Here is an 18,038-nt window from a genome sequence, read left to right as displayed (position 1 = left end):
AAAGATCATGAGAAAGAGACAGGAGAATTGTATTGTTATATGGGAAACTGGGGAATGTTATGCATGTACAAACTATTGTACTTACTGTTGAATGTAAAACATTAATTCCCCAATTAAAAAAATTTCCAAAAAAAAGAGAGAGAGAGAAGAGAGAGAGGAGGGAGGGAGATACAGAAAGTAGAGACACCTGCAGCACTGCTCCACCTGTCGTGAAACATCCTTACTGCTGAAGAAGCTTGGACCCTGGTCCTGGCACATGGTAACAGGTGTGCTCTGCTGAGTAACGGCAGATACACGTGTGTGTGCTTCGATGTTTCTATTTATTTATTTTTTGAAAATTTTTATTATGTTTATTTACTTTCCCTTTTGTTGCCCTTGTTTTTTTCTTTTTATTGTGGTTGTTGATGTCGTCGTTGTTGGATAGGACAGAGAGAAATGGAGAGAGGAGGGGAAGACAGAGAGGGGAAAAGAAAGACAGACACCTGCAGACCTGCTTCACTGCCTGTGAATCGACTCCCCTGCAGGTGGGGAGCCCGGGGGCTCGAACTGGGCAGACACACACACACACACACACACACACACGTTCCCTTAACATCTGTGAGCAAGAGAAGTGTCAGAACACTGGCTGCTCAAACATACCACAGAGCTGAGGCTGTGCTGGGGAGTCCCGTTCCTTCCAGTAGATCCTGTAATGACGGACGCAGCCCATTTGTTTTTCTGATGGAATTCCATCCCATGAAATCAAGATGCTCCCCTTTTTGTCTGTGACGCTGTTGATGTGGGGGCCACTCAGCGGCGCTGTAGGTGGAACACAGGGAGATCTGTATTCTCCCTCCAAGACTGAGCCACTGAACTAAAAGCAAACTTGGCAAAGGTCCCAAGATTCACCTTTCTGTTTGGTATCAGCCCGGACGGAGCTGCATCCTCCCTGGTCCCCCGAGAGCGAGTACACGTGGAATTCGTAACAGACAAAGGGCTTTATGTTTTCTGCAAGGAAAAGTGAATTTTAGCAGGCCTGATGACATATGTGAATCACGAAAGGGAGACATTTCCATATTTAACACAGGTGCATTCAGATAATTTCTTGCCTCCTTTTAGTTTGAAGATGTTTTAAGTAAAGCCAAGACTGAGAGCAAACCACTGACCTGAGTTATAAAAACTAAGGCTTGGGAGTCGGGTGGCAGTGCAGCGGGTTAAGCGCAGGTGGCACAAAGAGCAAGGACAGGCGTAAGAATCCGGGTTCGAGCCCCCAGCTCCCCACCTGCAAGGGAGTCGCTTCACAGGCGGTGAAGCAGGTCTGCAGGTGTCTGTCTTTCTCTCCCCCTCTCTGTCTTCCCCTCCTCTCTCCATTTCTCTCTGTCCTATCCAACAACAATGACATCAATAACAATAACAATAATAACTACAACCATAAAACAAGGGCAACAAAAGGAAATAAATATAAAAAAAGAAAAGGAAAAAGGGAAGGAAGGAAAGAAGGGGGAAATCAGGGGATCAGGCAGTGGCACACAGGGTTAAGCACACATACTACTAAGCACAAGGACCCACACAAGGATCTGGGTTTGAGCTCCCGTCTCCCCACGTGCAGGGGGTCCCTTCATACGCAGTGAAGCAGGTCTGCAGGTGTCTGTGTTTCCGTCTCCTTCTCTATCTCCTCCTCTCTCAAATTCTCTCTGTCCTATCCAATAAGTTGGGGAAAAAAAATAGCCTCCAGGAGCAAAGGATTCACAGTGCAGGCACCACGTCCCAGAGATAATCCTGGAGGCAAAAAAAAAAAAAAAAAGGAAAAGAAAAGAAAAAAGAAAGAGACAAGCTAGAAGTCTGGGCAGCTAGACTGTATAAGAGGCACAGAGCTCAAGACAAGCTCATGTATTTTCATGCACTGTTGATTTCATTTGTGGAAACGTGTCTTAACCTCCCTGGACAGTGACTGTCCTGGCATAGTGAAAACATTATGCAGGAAGCATGAAGCCTTATGGGTATAGACCTGAAATCATTAAAATGTTAGCTCTGTCACATATAATGATAACGGCAGACAAATGATCAGTTATGTGTCAGGCCTTGCTCAAAATGTTTGCTCTATATGGTTGGTCCTCACAGCCACTCAGTGAGGCAGGCGATGTTATTATCCCGCTTTACAGATAAGGAGACTGAGGTACAGAGAAGCACTACCACTTGCCCTAGATCCTACGAACCTAACACACACTTAGTGAGTGACAGAGGTTAGAGTCAAACTACAGATAGCTCTTCCTTCCCTTCTACTTAAAACCAGGGTTAGCGCTGGGAGTCAGAGCCTGCATGACTTCACCACTTCTTGTAGCTATTTTATTCTGACAGAGGGTGAGAGGCAGAAAGAGACAGAAGGAAAGGGAGATAGAGAGAGAGAAAGAAGGAAAGACAGCGGGAGTCGGATGGTAGCACAGCGGGTTAAGCACATGTGGCGCAAAGCACAAGGACCAGTGTAAGAATCCTGGTTCCAGTCCCCGGCTCCCCACCTGCAAGGGAGTCGCTTCACAGGCGGTGAAGCAGGTCTGCAGGTGTCTGTCTTTCTCTCCCCCTCTCTGTCTTCCCCTCCTCTCTCCATTTCTCTCAGTCTTATCTAACAACGACAACATCATCAATAATAAAAGAAAAACAACAAGGGTAACAAAAGGGAAACTAACTAACTAAATAAATAAAGAGACCATTATCTAAAATAAATAAATAAACAAATAAGAAGGAAAGACAGCTACAGCTCTGCTCCACCACTTGTAAGGCTGCCCTCAGGTGTTCACCCATGGTTATGTGTGTGCTCAATTAGGAGAGTCACCATTCAACCCCATCAGATAATTTTTTCTAAGTGTGTTTTTAAGTGTGTGCAGACCTGCTTCACTGCCTGTGAAGCGACTCCCCTGCAGGTGGGAAGCCAGGGGGCTGGAACCGGGATCCTTATGCCGGTCCTTGCGCTTCACGCCACATGTGCTTAACCCACTGCGCTACCGCCCGACTCCCCTATTTTGTCTTTTAATTGTCGTAGACGGTCCGCCGCTGCTGTACAGTTGTAGCGGTCTCTTCTGAGGCCCTGATCTGCTGACCCCAGGTCATCACTGTCCCTCCTCCCGCCAGGCTCTGGCTTCCCACGAGCAAGCTTCTCACCCAGGTGTGAATCTAGCAGCTGTGCAGAAGGAAGGGGGGGCAGTCAGGTACCTGAGATCAGAGCAGACAGGTTAGAGGAGGGACACCGCAGCCAGTGTAGAGGGGGCTGAGTGCTGCCCGGGGGACGGTGCTCCTGCCACTCCACCATGTACTCCTGCACCACAGAGGGGGCTTTCCTGGGAGGCTCCCACATCACCACCATGTTGATCAAACCCGTTGAGTTTGCGGAGACCCGCTGAGGTGTCAGCAGCTCTTTTTAGGGGGAAAGGAGGAGGAAGGGGAGGAGGGAGAGGAGGGGGAGGGGGAGAGGAGGAAGAGAAGGAGGCAAAACAAAAGCCACAGTGGTTAAAGATATAAAAGCCAACCCATCCTAGAAAAGTTTTAAGAAGAATCTATTTTTTAAAAAAAAGTTTATTTGTTTGAGAGAGTCAATTCAAGCATCATTGGCATATTTGATGCCAGGAATCAAACCTGGGAACCCATGCTTGAGAGTCTAATGCTTTGCCCACTGTGTCAACACCCAGGCTGCTCTCTCCTCTCCTCCTCTTCTCTCTCCTCTTCTCTCCCTCTCCCTCTCCTCTTCTCTCTCTTTCTCTCTCTCTCCCTCTCCCTCCCTCCTCTTTTCAGACTTTAAAGGGAGTGGGGGTTGGCATAATAGCTCTGCAGAAGAGTTTCGAGACTTAAGCTTCAAGAACCCAGCTTAAATCCCTAGCACCACCACAAGCCAGAGTTGAGCAGTGCTCTGGTAAAAATAAATAGATAAATACTATTATTTCATGCTAAAGAGAGTTTTACATTGAACGAGAGAGAGAGAGAGAGAGAGAGAGAGATACTGAAGCACCACTCCAGTCCAGGTGGCACTGGACCTTGAACCAGGACCCTCAGGCATTAAGACCCCTTTGCCTTGTTCTGCTTTACATCTTACTGCTTTTTCAGACACCAAGGTGCAGATGCTACCATGATGCCAACCTGACTTCCCTGGACAGACGATCTCATCAATGTGTCCTGGAGCCCCACTTCCCCAGAGACCACTAGGGAAAGAGAGAGACCCTGGGTCCACACTCCCAGAGGGATAAAGAAAAGGAAAGCTATCAGGGGAGGGGATGGGATACGGAGTTCTGGTGATGGAAATTGTGGGGAGTTGTACCCCTCTTATCCTATGGTTTTGTCAGTGTTTCCTTTTTTTTTTTTTTTTTTTTTTCCTCCTCCAGGGTTATTGCTGGGCTCGGTGCCTGCACCATGAATCCACCGCTCCTGGAGGCCATTTTTTTTTTCCTCTTTTGTTGCCCTTGTTGTAGCTTCGTTGTGGTTATTATTATTGCCCTTGTTGACGCAATTCGTTGTTGGATAGGACAGAGAGAAATGGAGAGAGGAGGGGAAGACAGAGAAGGGGAGAGAAAGACAGACACCTGCAGACCTGCTTCACCGCCTGTGAAACGACTCCCCTGCAGGTGGGGAGCCGGGGGCTTGAACCGGGATCCTTACGCCGGTTCCTGCGCTTTGCGCCACATGCGCTTAACCCACTGCGCCACCGCCCGACCCCCCAGTGTTTCCTTTTTATAAATAAGAATTAAAAAAAGAAAGAAAGAAACAGGCTGGGGGTATAAATCAACCTTGCCAACGCCCATGTTCAGCGGGGAAGCAATTACAGAAGCCAGACCTTTCACCTTCTGCATCCCCACAATGTCCCTGGGTCCACACTCCCAGAGGGCTAAAGACTAGGAAAGCTATCAGGGGAGGGGGTGGAATATGGAGATCCAGTGGTGGGAACTGTGTAGAATTGTAGCCCTCTTATCCTATGGTCTTGTCAATATTTCCATTTTATAAATAAATTTTAAAAAAGATCCTTTGCTTGACCAATTGAACACTTTCCCCAGCCACTGACTTTCTTTTCAAGGTCTTCAGGTTTACAGATTTAAGTTTGTCCTATTTCTCAGTCCTGGAATCATTAGCTTGTGCACACACACTGTGTAAAGTGAGTAGTGAGACTACTTCTCTCTTCTATTTCCTCTTCCATTTCTTTGTCTCCAAAAGTACTTACCCACCTGATTTAGCAAATATCATAGATAATCCTATTCCGCCTCCATGGGTTCTTTTTTCTGTTTGCTTGCTTATTTATTTTTATTTTTTTAATATTTATTTTTTCCCTTTTGCTGCTCTTGTTGTTTTATTGTTATAGTTATTACTGTTGTTGTTATTGATGTTGTTGTTGTTGGATAGGACAGAGAGAAATGGAGAGAGGAGGGGAAGACAGAGAGGAGGAGAGAAAGACAGACACCCGCAGACCTGCTTCACCACCTGTGAAGCGACTCCTCTGCTGGTGGGGAGCCGGGGGCTTGAACTGGGATCCTTACACCGGTCCTTGTGCATTGCATCACCTGTGCTTAACCGACTGCACCACCGCCCGACTCCCTATTTATTTATTTTTAACCAGAGCACTACTCAGTTCTAGAATAAGGGACTGTCCAGGATTGAACCTGCAGCCTCTGGGACCTCAAGCACACAAGCTGTGTCTTTAACGTGCTCTTGTTGGTTTGCAACACTAAAACCCGAACTGGGGACAAGGTAAAGCACATGTTTTGCATGTATGAAGTCTTGGATGTGATCGCTGGTATCATTTTGAGGTGGTGAAAGAGCTCACTTAGATAGTGTGTTGCTTTGCCATGTGTGTGATCCAGGTTTGAGTCCAGCCCCGACCACACCGAAGGGACCATCGGTGCTGTGGTCTCTCTCACTAGCAAAAAAGAATAAAAACCCAGCATATATGCTTATATTTATTACTGTATTATTTCTAATACTGTATGATTTCTAATATATTATATTATTTATATATTAGTCTAAGTAGCATAATAGAATAATATATATAGTTTTTCTCTCTCCTTTGTTCCTCTCATTCTTTCTTTTTTTTCCTTTTCCTCTTCCTTTTTTCCCCCTATTTTATTGCCCTTGTTGTAATTATTGTTATTGTTGCCAATGATGTTGTTGTTAGATAGGACAGAGAGAAATGGAGAGAAGAAGAGAAGACAGAGAGGGGGGAGAGAAAGACAGACACCTGCAGACCTGCTTCACCACTTGTGAAGTGACTCTGCAGGTGGGGAGCCAGAGGCTCGAACCAGGATCCTTATGCTGGTCCTTGCGCTTCATGCCACGTGCGTTTAACTCACTGTGCTACCACCCACCCCCTCTTGCTTCCTTTTTTTATTTTATTTTATTTGTTTTTTTAAATTTTTTTAATATTTATTTTATTTATATATTCCCTTTTGTTGCCCTTGTTGTATTGTTGTAGTTATTATTGTTGTTGTCGTTGTTGGACAGGACAGAGAGAAATGGAGAGAGGAGGGGAAGACAGAGAGGAGGAGAGAAAGACAGACACCTGCAGACCTGCTTCACCGCCTGTGAAGCGACTCCCCTGCAGGTGGGGAGCCGGGGTTCGAACCGGGATCCTTATGCCGGTCCTTGTGCTTTGCGCCACCTGCGCTTAACCCGCTGCGCTACAGCCCAACTCCCCCAACAAGTCATTCTTATGTTTCTCTATAGACAATGCTGTGGCAAGTTTTCTTTTATTGTTGTTGTTTTTGTTATAATAGTTGTTCCCTATTTTCTGAAAATCAATATACTTCTTCCAGTGGGGGATTATTTTCCCTTTCTTAGAAGAAAACCTACATCTATAAATAGTTTTAACAGAGAGAGAGAGAAAGAGAGAGAGAGAGATGAGGTTGGGAAGACAACATAATGGTTATACAATCTTTTTATTTATTTATTATTGGATAGAGACAGAAAGAAATTGAGAGTGGAGGGGGGATACAGAGAGAGACATAGAGATGTCTGCAGCCCTGCTTCACCTCTCTTGAAGCTTTCCCCCTGCAAGTGGGGACCAGGGGCTTGAACCTGGGTCTTTGCACACTGTAATGTGTGTGCTTAATCAGGTACACCATCACCTGGCCTCCTGTATTTTCATATCCGTGTTGCTCCTTTTATATTCACTTTTTAATTAATTAATTAGCTAATTAATTAATTAATTAATTACCAGAGCACTGCTTAGCCCTGTCTTATGGTGGCACGGGGGATTGAACTTGGAACTTTGGAGCTCCAGGCATGAGCGTCTCTTTGCTATCTACCCACCTCCGCATATATTTACTTTTAAATTGTGTGCTCATATGCCCTGATTTCTATTTATTTGAAAGAGAATTATATAATCAACCCCATTTTGCCAAAAACGTGGTATATACTTTTCTCCAATTTCTATATGCGTCTTCCCCCCACCCCCATGTTGTTGCCGTTGATGTTGTTGTTGTTGGACACGACAGAGAGAAATGGAGAGAGGAGGGGAAGACAGAGAGGGGGAGAGAAAGACAGACACTGGCAGACCTGTTTCACCGCCTGTGAAGAGACCCCCCCTATAGGTAGGGAGCCGGGGGCTCAAACTGGGTTCCTTGAGCCGGTCCTTGCACTTTGTGCCACATGAGCATAACCCGCTGCGCCACCACCTGGCTCCCCTATTTATTTTATTTTAATGAGAGCGAGATACAGAAAGATACACCCATGCCCACTCACACAAAGGGAGAAAGAAAGACAAGGGCATTGCTCAGCTCTGGTTTATGGTTGTGCTGGGGGTTGAACCTAGGACCTTGGAATCTCAGGTGTGAAATTTGTTTGCATAACCATTATGTTATCTCTCTCATCGTCTCCCTCCACCCTCCCTTCTTTCTTTCCTTTTTCTTTCCTTCCTCCATCCCTCCCTTCTCCTTCCTTCCTTCCTTCCTTCCATCCTCTTTCTCTTTTTCCTTTTTATCTCTTCCTTTCTTTTATTTTTCTTAATTTCTTTCTCTCTTTCTTTCTTTCTTTCTTTCTTTCCTTCTTTCTTTCTTTTCTCTTCATTCCTTCCTCTTTTTCTTTCTTTCCTTCTTTCTTTCTTTCTTTCCCTCCCTTCCTTCCTTCCTTCCTTCCTTCCTTCCTTCCTTCCTTCCTTCCTTCCTTCCTCTCTTTCTTCTTTTCTGCCGGTCTAGCTAGCTTCGCGGGTGGGAGGCAGACGACCAGGGACTCGTGGCTGAGCTGGGAATGCAGTTCAATCTTTAATTTACGAGCAGGGATGCAGTTCAACAATCTAATCTCTTCTAATCTCTCTCCATTAGAAAGCCCTGTCTTTTATATCTCCTGAGGCGGAAGTGTCAGGAAGAGGAAGTAGGTAGGATGGAGGGTGGGGAGAAGGAAAATAGTGCGAGAACCAATGGGGACTAAACCAATGAAAACAACGATGATGTAGATAGACCACAGCCTCAAGCAATGCAACAGAAGGGGCCTTAGAAGCAGGATTTAGAAGCAGACCAACTCCTTTCCTTACTCCTTTCTTTCTTTCTTTCTTTCTTTCTTTCTTTCTTTCTTTCTTTCTTTCTTTCTTTCATGAGCTTGTGACTCCCAATGTGAGTTGTGGAGGAACTGTAGACCCCTTAGAGTTGGAATTACATTACACGATCAGTTTAAAAAAATATTTTGATTTTAAGTGCAAACTTGGCTTTAGAATTATCAACATTTATTATTCTTATTTCTGGAAACATGAGCCAGGTGCAGTGTGGAGTTTTATTCCTATTTCCTTAACTGACACGTGTTAAGCGCTACCTATGACCAATCTTGCTTCATATCACAATGACCTAACACCAGCCTTTCTCTAGGGAGGAGAACATGGAGTCTCAGAGGTGTCGACTCATTTGGCCGAGGCCATTCACTGGATGAGTGGAAAAGAACCTTTGCAATGCTTCTCGCTTCATGCTGGACCTTGGGCCTGGCCCGTGCCGGGTCAGAGTAAGGCACAGTTCCCCACAGGCAACACTGAAGAAGCCCTGATACTCACCTGCCCCACAAAGATCTGTAATGTTCACACGCGTGGGCAGGGAACTGCCTTTTGAATTCACTGCAGACACGGTCACAGCCCATTTTCCTGTCCTGGGAATGACACAAGTCCAGGAGGTGTCTTCTATTGTGCTCTGTTGTATGCCATTCTTCTCTGTCATCTCCTGTAAAGTCACTTGATAATGGAGGATCTTGCCTCTTGCCTCTGATGCGCTCAGAGTCTGCAACAGAACACCTGGGGTTACTGTGTGCTCATGGACAAGGCGGAGGGGAGCCCTGAGTCCGGACCCATGGCCTCCTGCAGTAGGCAGCGCCCTCTCACGTCCGTTGTTGAACACTTCAGAGCCTCTGCCCGCCTCTAACAATTAGGAAAAAAAAAAAACCTGTTAAACGTTTGAAACTAATTCTAATGTCAAATCTTAGACACACGATGATTTTTCCCTTCTTGTGTTTGTCTTTTTTAAAAAAATTTTATTTGTAAAAAGGAAACACTGAACCACCAGGTTCCAGATGCTAGCGTGATGCCAACCAGACCTCCCTGGAGAGACAACCTCACCAGTGTGCCCTAGAACTCTGCTTCCCCAGAGCCCCACCCCACTAGGGAAAGAAGGAGGCAGGCTGGGAGTATGGATCGACCTGTCAACACCCATGTTCAGCGGGGAAGCAATTACAGAAGCCAGACCTTCCACCTTCTGCAACCCACAATGACCCTGAGTCCATGCTCCCAGAGGATAAAGAATAGGAAAGCTATCAGGGGAGGGGGTGGGATATAGAGTTCCCTTCTTATCCTATGGCTTAGTCAATATTTCCTTTTTATAGATAAAAAAATCTTAGAAAAAAGGAAACACTGACAAAACCATAGGATAAGAGGGGTACAACTCCACACAATTCCCACCACCAGAACTCCGCATCCCATCCCCTCCCCTGATAGCTTTCCTATTCTTTATCCCTCTGGGAGTATGGACCCAGGGTCATTGTGGGGTGCAGAAGGTGGAAGGTCTGGCTTCTGTAATTGCTTCCCCACTGAACATGGGCGTTGACAGGTCGATCCATACTCCCAGCCTGCCTCTCTCTTTCCCTAGTGGGGTGGGGATCTGGGGAAGCAGAGCTCCAGGGCACATTGGTGGGGCTGTCTGTTCAGGGAGGTCTGGTCGGCATTCTGGTAGCGTCTGGAACCTGGTGGCTGAAAAGAGAGATAACATACGAAGCCAAACAAGTTGTTTACTAATCATGAACCTAAAGGCTGGAGTAGTGCAGATGAAGAGTTGCAGGGGAGGGAGTGGTTTCTCAGTTCTGTAGATAGCTAGTAGGCATATTTTAGTTCTATTCCAAAGGGCCTGTGGCTATACTAGTTTTTTTTTTCTTTTTCTTTTTTCCCCTGAGCCTGAAATCTGATATGCAGGTGGATCCAAGTTATTGTCTGGGGAGATGATGTCATGGCTGGATAAAGGACCAGAAAGCTGGATCAGGGAAGAGAGTAGCTCCCAAATATGGGAAAGGTACATAAATATTGTTGACTGTATTGTTCTTATTTCTTTCATGTTCAAAATGAAGCTTCCCAATAGTATAGAATGGAATTAGATAGATCTAATGGAATAAGAATGAGACTTAACCAGGCTCATCAAATAAAAACGTGACCACAAAAGCTGGATAAGAGCAAGAGAGGGGAGTCGGGCTGTAGTGCAGCAGGCTAAGCGCAGGTGGCGCAAAGCACAAGGACCTGCATAAGGATCCCGGTTCGAAACCTGGTTCCCCACCTGCAGGGGAGTAGCTTCACAGGCGGTGAAGCAGGACTGCAGGTGTCTATCTTTCTCTCCTCCTCTCTGTCTTCCCCTCCCTCTCTCCATTTCTCTCTGTCCTATCCAACAACAACAACAACAATAATAACTACAACAATAAAACAACAAGGGCAACAAAAGGGAATAAATAAATAAAATAAATATTAAAAAAAAGAGCAAGAGAGTGGCCATTAGGTGGCCTCTTTAGTTTAGGTGGCCTCCAAATAACCCCATTACCTGGAGCCCTAGTCAGGGAATCCTTGGGTTTCCACATAGCTACGATAGGCCTAGATCTTTAATACATCCCTCTCTCCATCATCACTGGCCCCTTCTATCAAGAACATCATTATAAGCCCTTTTGTGGGCTTCTCCAGAACCATGCCCTCACTACAAAGTGGTAACAGTAAGGACTGCCCCATTTCCGAAAGCGGGGCTGGGTCAGCCTGCTCTGTCACTCGAGGAAGCCGGGCCCTGAAATGGGTGCAGCCTAGAATGCTCCGAGCCGTGACCACGAACTCAGACTGACAGGGACTCAGAAGGTATACAGGCTAAATATCAATATACATGGGCCCTGGGTCAGGCTGTGGTAAATAGTTTACTGTATTTATATTTTCTTTTTAAAAATATATTTATTTATTTATTTATTGGATAGAGACAGTCTGAAATCAAGAGGGAAGGGTGTGATCGAGAGGGAGAGAGACAGAGAGACACCTGCAGCCCTGCTTCACCACTTGCGAAGCTTTCCTCCTGCAGGTGGGGACTGGAGGCTCGAACCTGGGTCCTTGCGCATTGTAACATGTGCACTCAACCAGGTGTGCCACCACCTGGCCCCCATGTATTTATATTTTCTTTTCAAGTATGAGAGCTACGCTATGCTCTAATCCAGCCTTCTAGTTCTATTCTCAACTCTGACACCATCTTCCCAGACAATATTCTTAGTCCACCTCCATGTTGGTTGTCAAGCTCAAGCAAAGATTACTAAAGTCATGCAGCCCTAGGAACATACCTTAAATAGACTGCCTACCTTCTAACCACCCTATTTTATTTTGTTTATTTATTTATTTATTTATTTTTAACAGAATTTATTTATTTATTCATGAGAAAGATAACAGAAAGAGAGAAAGAACCAGACATCACTCTGGTACATATGCTGTTGGGGATTGAACTCAGGACCTCATGGTTGAGAATCCAATGCTTTATCCACTGAGCCACCTCCCAGACCACCTATTCATTTATTTTTTATCAAAGCACTGCTCAGCTTTGGTTTATGGTGGTATGGGAGATTGAACCTGGGACTTTGGAACCTCAGGCATGAGAGCCTCTTTGCACAACCATTGTGCTATCTATCCCTGCACCTTGCCACCCTAAAATCTCTATTCTTACCTGCTCTATTCCTACTTCCTGGTTCCTGTTTCTTAAGCATTTTGTTCTGCTTCATATCTTAACTACCTTTTGGATATTAAATTACAGATGCTACTGTGATTCCATTCTGACTTCCCTGGGCAGATGACCTCACCAATATGTCCCAGAACATCATCTCTCCAGAGTCCTACCCTATTAGGGAAAGAAAAACAGGCTGAGGGTATGGCTTAACCTTCCCATGCCCAGGTCCAGTGGAGAAGCAATTACAGAAGCCAGAACTTCCCTTGTCCCTAAGAAATGGTTTAATGATCTGATTTCCTATTCAGCTTATGTACAGGGAGAGGACAGGCATCTAGTTCATTTAAAATGCGTGTTTTTCACTTGCGATTATAGTTTGGTTTCTTAAATGATTACTGTACTGGGAGAGACCATTCCTGTCTGCTGATTCCAGCTTTCTGGTTGGCCAAGAGCTGCACTTCTCACTGTACATTAATCCAGAGCCACACAGCTTTTTATATTTCAGTGTCTGGGAGCTGGATAAGGACAGAAAGTCAGCTTCTGGGTCCTCATGATCCAAGATTGGAGCTGAAGTCCCAATCGGTGAAGCAGAGAAGTGGAGCCACCTAGCGCAGTCTCTCCGATGGACAAGAGCCAAGCAAGGGAGCATTTCAGATGTTCATACCAGCTCATCTCACAGGCCTGTTCTTTTAAAAAAAAACTTATTTATTTATTTTCCCTTTTGTTGTCCTTGTCTTTTTATTGTTGTTGTAGTTATTATTGTTGTTATTGATGTCATTGTTGTTGGATAGGACAGAGAGAAATGCAGAGAGGAGGGGAAGACAGAGAGGGGGAGAGAAAGACAGACACCTGCAGACCTGCTTCATGGCCTGTGAAGCGACTCTCCTGCAGGTGGGGAGCTGGGGACTTGAACCGGGATCCTTAAGCCGGTCCTTGTGCTTTGCGCCACTTGCACTTAACCCGCTGTGCTACCGCCCAACTCCCAGGAACATCGTTTTATATATGGTTGACTACTGAGAAAAAGTCACTATACAGCGTATGACTATAAATAGTTTGGTGAAAAAAATAGCAACATGCATTAAAATTTTTTAAATTATCTTTATGTATTTATTGGATAGAGATAGTCTAAAATCGAAAGGGAAGGAGGAGATAGAGAAGAAGAGAGACATACCTGCAGCCCTGCTTCACCACTCAAAAAGCTTTCCCCCTGCAGGTGGGGACCGGGGGCTGGAACCCGGGTCTTTGTGTACTGTAACATGTGCACTCAACCAGGTGCGCCACCACCAGGCCCCCCTCAACATGATATTTTCCAGTAATGCATCTAATAAATACATCCACCCTGGATTATAGTTGACTCTGATGGAATAGAAAATCATCACAAAATAACAGTATTGGAAAGGATTCCACAGATGGACTCTTCATTTTTTAAAGGAAGACACACAAGTCCAGTCAGATGAAGTGACTTGTTTTCAGTCATAAAAGGGGTAGCTGGAGGAACCAACTTTAATCCCAGTTTCTAGACTAATGTTTCTTCTACTCTTGAGGTGCTTCTCCATACGTTGATTTGCAAGTCTAAGACAAGAAACTCGTATGTAAGGAGCATAGTGCTGAAAAAGGTGCAACCAGGTATCATCACTCATCTGCTCAAAGTTGCAAAGCTGCTTTTCTCCTTATGATGTAATCTGACATGACACATTCATTGACAGAGGCCCGTCAAGAGTGACTGGCAACTTGGTGAGAGAGAAGATAAAGAATTCCTTTATAGGGGGATGGACTGTAGCGCAGCGGGTTAAGCATGAGGACCTGCACAAAGATCCCAGTTCCAGCCCCTGGCTCCCCACCTGCAGGCGGGGAGTCGCTTCACAAGCGGTGAAGCAGGTCTGCAGGTGTCTACCTTTCCCTTCCCCCATCTTCTCCTCCCCTCTCACCTTCTCTCTGTCCTACCCCGGCAAAAAAAAAAAAAAAAAAAAAAAAAAAGCCACAGGAGCAGCAGATTCTTAGTGCAGTACTGACCTCCAGCAATAACTCTGGAAGCAAAAAAAAAAAAAAAATTCCTTCCTTTCTGTCTCTTCTTTCTTTCTCCCTCTCCCTTCCTTCCTTCCTCTCTTTTTTCTCTCTCTTCTTTCTCTCTTTCTTTTCTCTCTTTCTTTCTCTTCCTTCCTTTCTTTATTTCCTTTCTTCCTTCTTTCTTTCTTATTTATTTTTTTATTTGCCTCCAGGGTTGTTGCTGGGGCTCAGCGCCTGCACCATGAATCCACTGCTCCTGGAGGCCATTTCCCCCCCCTTTTGTTGCCCTTGTTGTGGTTATTATTGTTATTGTTGTTCGTTGTTGGATAGGATACAGAGAAATGGAGAGAGGAGGGGAAGACAGAGAGGGAGAGAGAAAGACAGACACCTGCAGACCTGCTTCACCGCCTGTGAAGCGACTCCCCTGCAGGTGGGGAGCCCGGGCTCGAACCGCGATCCTTACTCTGGTCCTTGCGCACAGATGGGAATGAGTCTGTTCGGATAGTTACTTTTACTCTAGTGTTTTTTCATTTGGAGGTGGGTACTAAGGGAAAAGTGAGCTTTTTTTTTTTTTTTTGGGTGGGGACAGTAAAGGTCAGGAGTCTTACGTGTATTGTCACATTTAGTTCTGATAATTAGTCCCATTTTAATGAAGCTTAGAGAGGTTAAGGGGCACAGTACCCCCCCATCCCCCCCGAAAAGTAATGTGATATTTTAGCGCGCCCCCTAGTGGCGACTAGTGAGTATGAGCGTGCAGGGGATCTTGGCCTGCACCCGTGGGTGTTTCCAAGACCCGGGGTCTCAGCCTCCTTCTTCTATAGGTAAGAGTATGCAAAAAAAAAAAAAAAAAAAAAAAAGAGGAATAACTTGTCCTCCTGATTTTTTAAAAAATTATTTTCTGTTAAGATCTATAGAAATACATCTGTGGAAAAAATGTGGTAAGTTTCTCTGATCTAGGTTTGCCTATTTATTTATCAGATCGAGGCAGAGAGAAATTGAGAGGGAAGGGGGAGATAGAAAGGGAGATAAAAAGAAAAGAGAGAGAACACTGGCAACACTACTTCACCACTTGTGAAGCTTTGCACCTGCTGACGGGGACTGGGGCCTTGAACCCAGCCAGGTCTTTGTGCACCGTAACATATGTGCTTAACTGGGTGTACCACTACCTGGCCCCCTGTGTAAACTATTATAAGAGTTCTACTGTATGAAAAATTATTAGCATAAAAAATAACTGGATCCCTGGGCAGACAACCTCACCCATGAGTCCTGGAACCTCACCTCCCCAGATCCCCGCCCCACTAGGGAAAGAGAGAGACAGGCTGGGAGTACGGATCGACCTGTCAACACCCATGTTCAGCGGGGAAGCAATTACAGAAGCCAGACCTTCCATCCCATAAAGAAATTTGGTCCGGGATTCGGGTGGTAGCACAGTGGGTTAAGCGTAGGTGGTGCAAAGCACAAGGACCACTGTAAGGGTCCCCACCTGCAGGGGAGTCACTTCACAGGCAGTGAAGCAGGTCTGCAGGTGTCTGTCTTTTTCTCTCCCTCTCTGTCTTCCCCTCCTCTCTCCATTTCTCTCTGTCCTATCCAACAACGACATCAATAACAACAACAATAATAACTACAACAATAAAACAACAAGGGCAATAAAAGGGAATAAATAAGTAAACATTTTTTAAAAACCTTAAAAAAATTTTGATCCATACTCCCAGAGAGGTAAATAATAGGGGAAGATGATTAAAGAGTTCTTAAGGGAGTCTGGTGGTAGCGCACGTGGCGCAAAGCGCAAGGACCAGCGTAAGGATCCCTGTTCAAGCCCCTGGCTCCCCACCTGCAGGGCCATCGCTTCACAGGCGGTGAAGCAGGTCTGCAGGTGTCTGTCTTTCTCTGCCCCTCTCTGTCTTCCCGTCCTCTCTTCATTTCTCTCTGTCCTATCTAACAACAATGACATTAATAATAACAATAATAACTGTAACAACAATAAAAATTAAAAAACAGCAAGGGCAACAAAAGGGAAACTAAATAAAAAAAAGAGTTCTGAACTCCAATTCCATCAGGACCCGGAGAGAGAGAGGACACTCAGGAAATGTGACTCAGAAAGGAAAAGAAGGTAGGACCATAGAAAAAACAGTCTGTGAACTTGGCAGAAATAACTCAGTTTCCACTGGAGAGAATGGGGGCATAGAGCTCTGGTGTTGGGAAAGGTTTGGACTTATATTTCTACTATCTTATAATTTTGTAATTAAATACTAAATCACTAAAAAATAATAATAAAAAGAAATATGGGCCAAAGAACTAAACAGACAGTTTTCCAAAGAAGAGACACACATGGAGGCCCACAGACACTTGAAGAAATGCTCCAGTTCACTTAGCCTTAGAGAAATGCAAGTTAAATCGACACTGAGATCCCGTCTCACACCTGAGAGGATGGCTTCCAGCAACAAACCAGGAAATAACGGGTGTGGGAGAGGCTGTGGAGAAAGGGGAGCTCTGCTCCACCGCTGGTGGGAATGCAGACTGGGGCAGCCTCTTTGGAAGACTGTATGGACAGTCCTTAAACAAATAAAAATGGAATCACCTTATGACCCAACAATAGCACTCCTTGGCATTTACCCAACGTTCACGTAAACACTAATTTGAAGGGACATAGGCACCCCTATGTTCTCAGCTGAATTATTCACAATAGCCAACGTTTCAAAGTAGCCTAAATCCTCATCAACAGACGGCTGGCTAAAGAAATGAATATGTATTCTTATTCCGTGGAATACTACTCTGTGATAAAAAAGATGGTACAGTGTCCTTTGAGACAAACTGGATGGAACTGGGGGGTGATTACGCTTAGCAAAATAATCAAAGAGATGAAGGACAACCACTAGATGACTTTACTCCTGTGTGGAATCTATAGATCAGATATACATGAACTTGAATAATAATGAAAAAAAAAAACAGAAGTAAGCAAATTGTAAGACTTACAAGAACTGTGGTGGTTACTTTACAATCTTGTAACATACTATTAATAACAAACAAAAATAAAGTCTAATGCATAATTTTAAATATAATACATAATAGGAGAAATTCGGACATTGCAGAATGCAGAGTCCTGGTTTCTTGATTTACCAATTTTTTAAAATATTTTTTTATTGTTGTGGTAGTTATTATTGCTGCTGTTGTTGATGTCGTCGTTGGGTAGGACAGAGAGAAATGGAGAGAGGAGGGGAAGACAGGGGGAGAGAAAGATAGACACCTGCAGACCTGCTTCACCGCCTGTGAAGCGACTCCCCTGCAGGTAGGGAACCGGGGGGCTCGAACCGGGATCCTTACGCAGGTCCTTGCGCTTCATGCCATGTGCACTTAACCCACTGCGCCACTGCCAGACTCCCTCTACCAATTTATCTTTCTCCTTTCTAGAAGAATATTGAAAGAAGAGTGTTTCTGTGTATTGATAAACCACTTCATATATCTAAAAAAAAAAAAAAACCAAAACAACTCCCCCAATAAAAGCCCCAAACACTACAGTCCTTGTCATAAAGTAATATTTTATTTCTGACTGTCCCACAATGGTGGGAAAAGGCCTATAAGATTTAGCCTGTGTCAGTGAAGAGGGTCTAATTAAGGTTCCCCGGGCTGGGGAATTCCAAGGTTCTCTGGGTACAGCTGTGTCTTAGACTCCAGGGTGGGGTGTGGGACTCTGCTTAGGGCAGAGTCTCAGCGTACCTGTTCCTCTACATAGCTGCGATGTGAAATTGAGCAAGTTAATTTTCCTTCTCTGAACCTCAATGTCTTTATCTGTAAAATAAGGATAGTTTGGACCAGCAAGATAATTCACCTGGATAGTGTTAAACATGAGCCAGATTTGAACTTGGTCTCCCCTACACTGGGGGAAGCTTTGGT

General features: G+C 44.9%; 1 protein-coding gene across 1 annotated transcript in view; it reads right to left on the bottom strand.

Moving 5' to 3' along the window:
• IL12RB2 (interleukin 12 receptor subunit beta 2) overlaps positions 1–18,038 on the bottom strand; it is a 109,271-nt gene that overhangs the window by 28,759 nt on the left and 62,474 nt on the right. The window contains exons 9-12 of the mRNA XM_060205098.1: positions 8,984–9,203; positions 3,187–3,387; positions 889–987; positions 640–798 (exon numbers count right to left, since the gene is read on the bottom strand). Of these exons, the coding sequence (XP_060061081.1) occupies positions 640–798; positions 889–987; positions 3,187–3,387; positions 8,984–9,203 (679 nt within the window). The remainder of the gene's footprint in view (positions 1–639; positions 799–888; positions 988–3,186; positions 3,388–8,983; positions 9,204–18,038) is intronic.

Source organism: Erinaceus europaeus, chromosome 13 (assembly GCF_950295315.1).
Source record: "Erinaceus europaeus chromosome 13, mEriEur2.1, whole genome shotgun sequence".
NCBI lineage: Eukaryota > Metazoa > Chordata > Mammalia > Eulipotyphla > Erinaceidae > Erinaceus > Erinaceus europaeus.
This window is presented reverse-complemented; position numbering and strand designations above follow the sequence as displayed.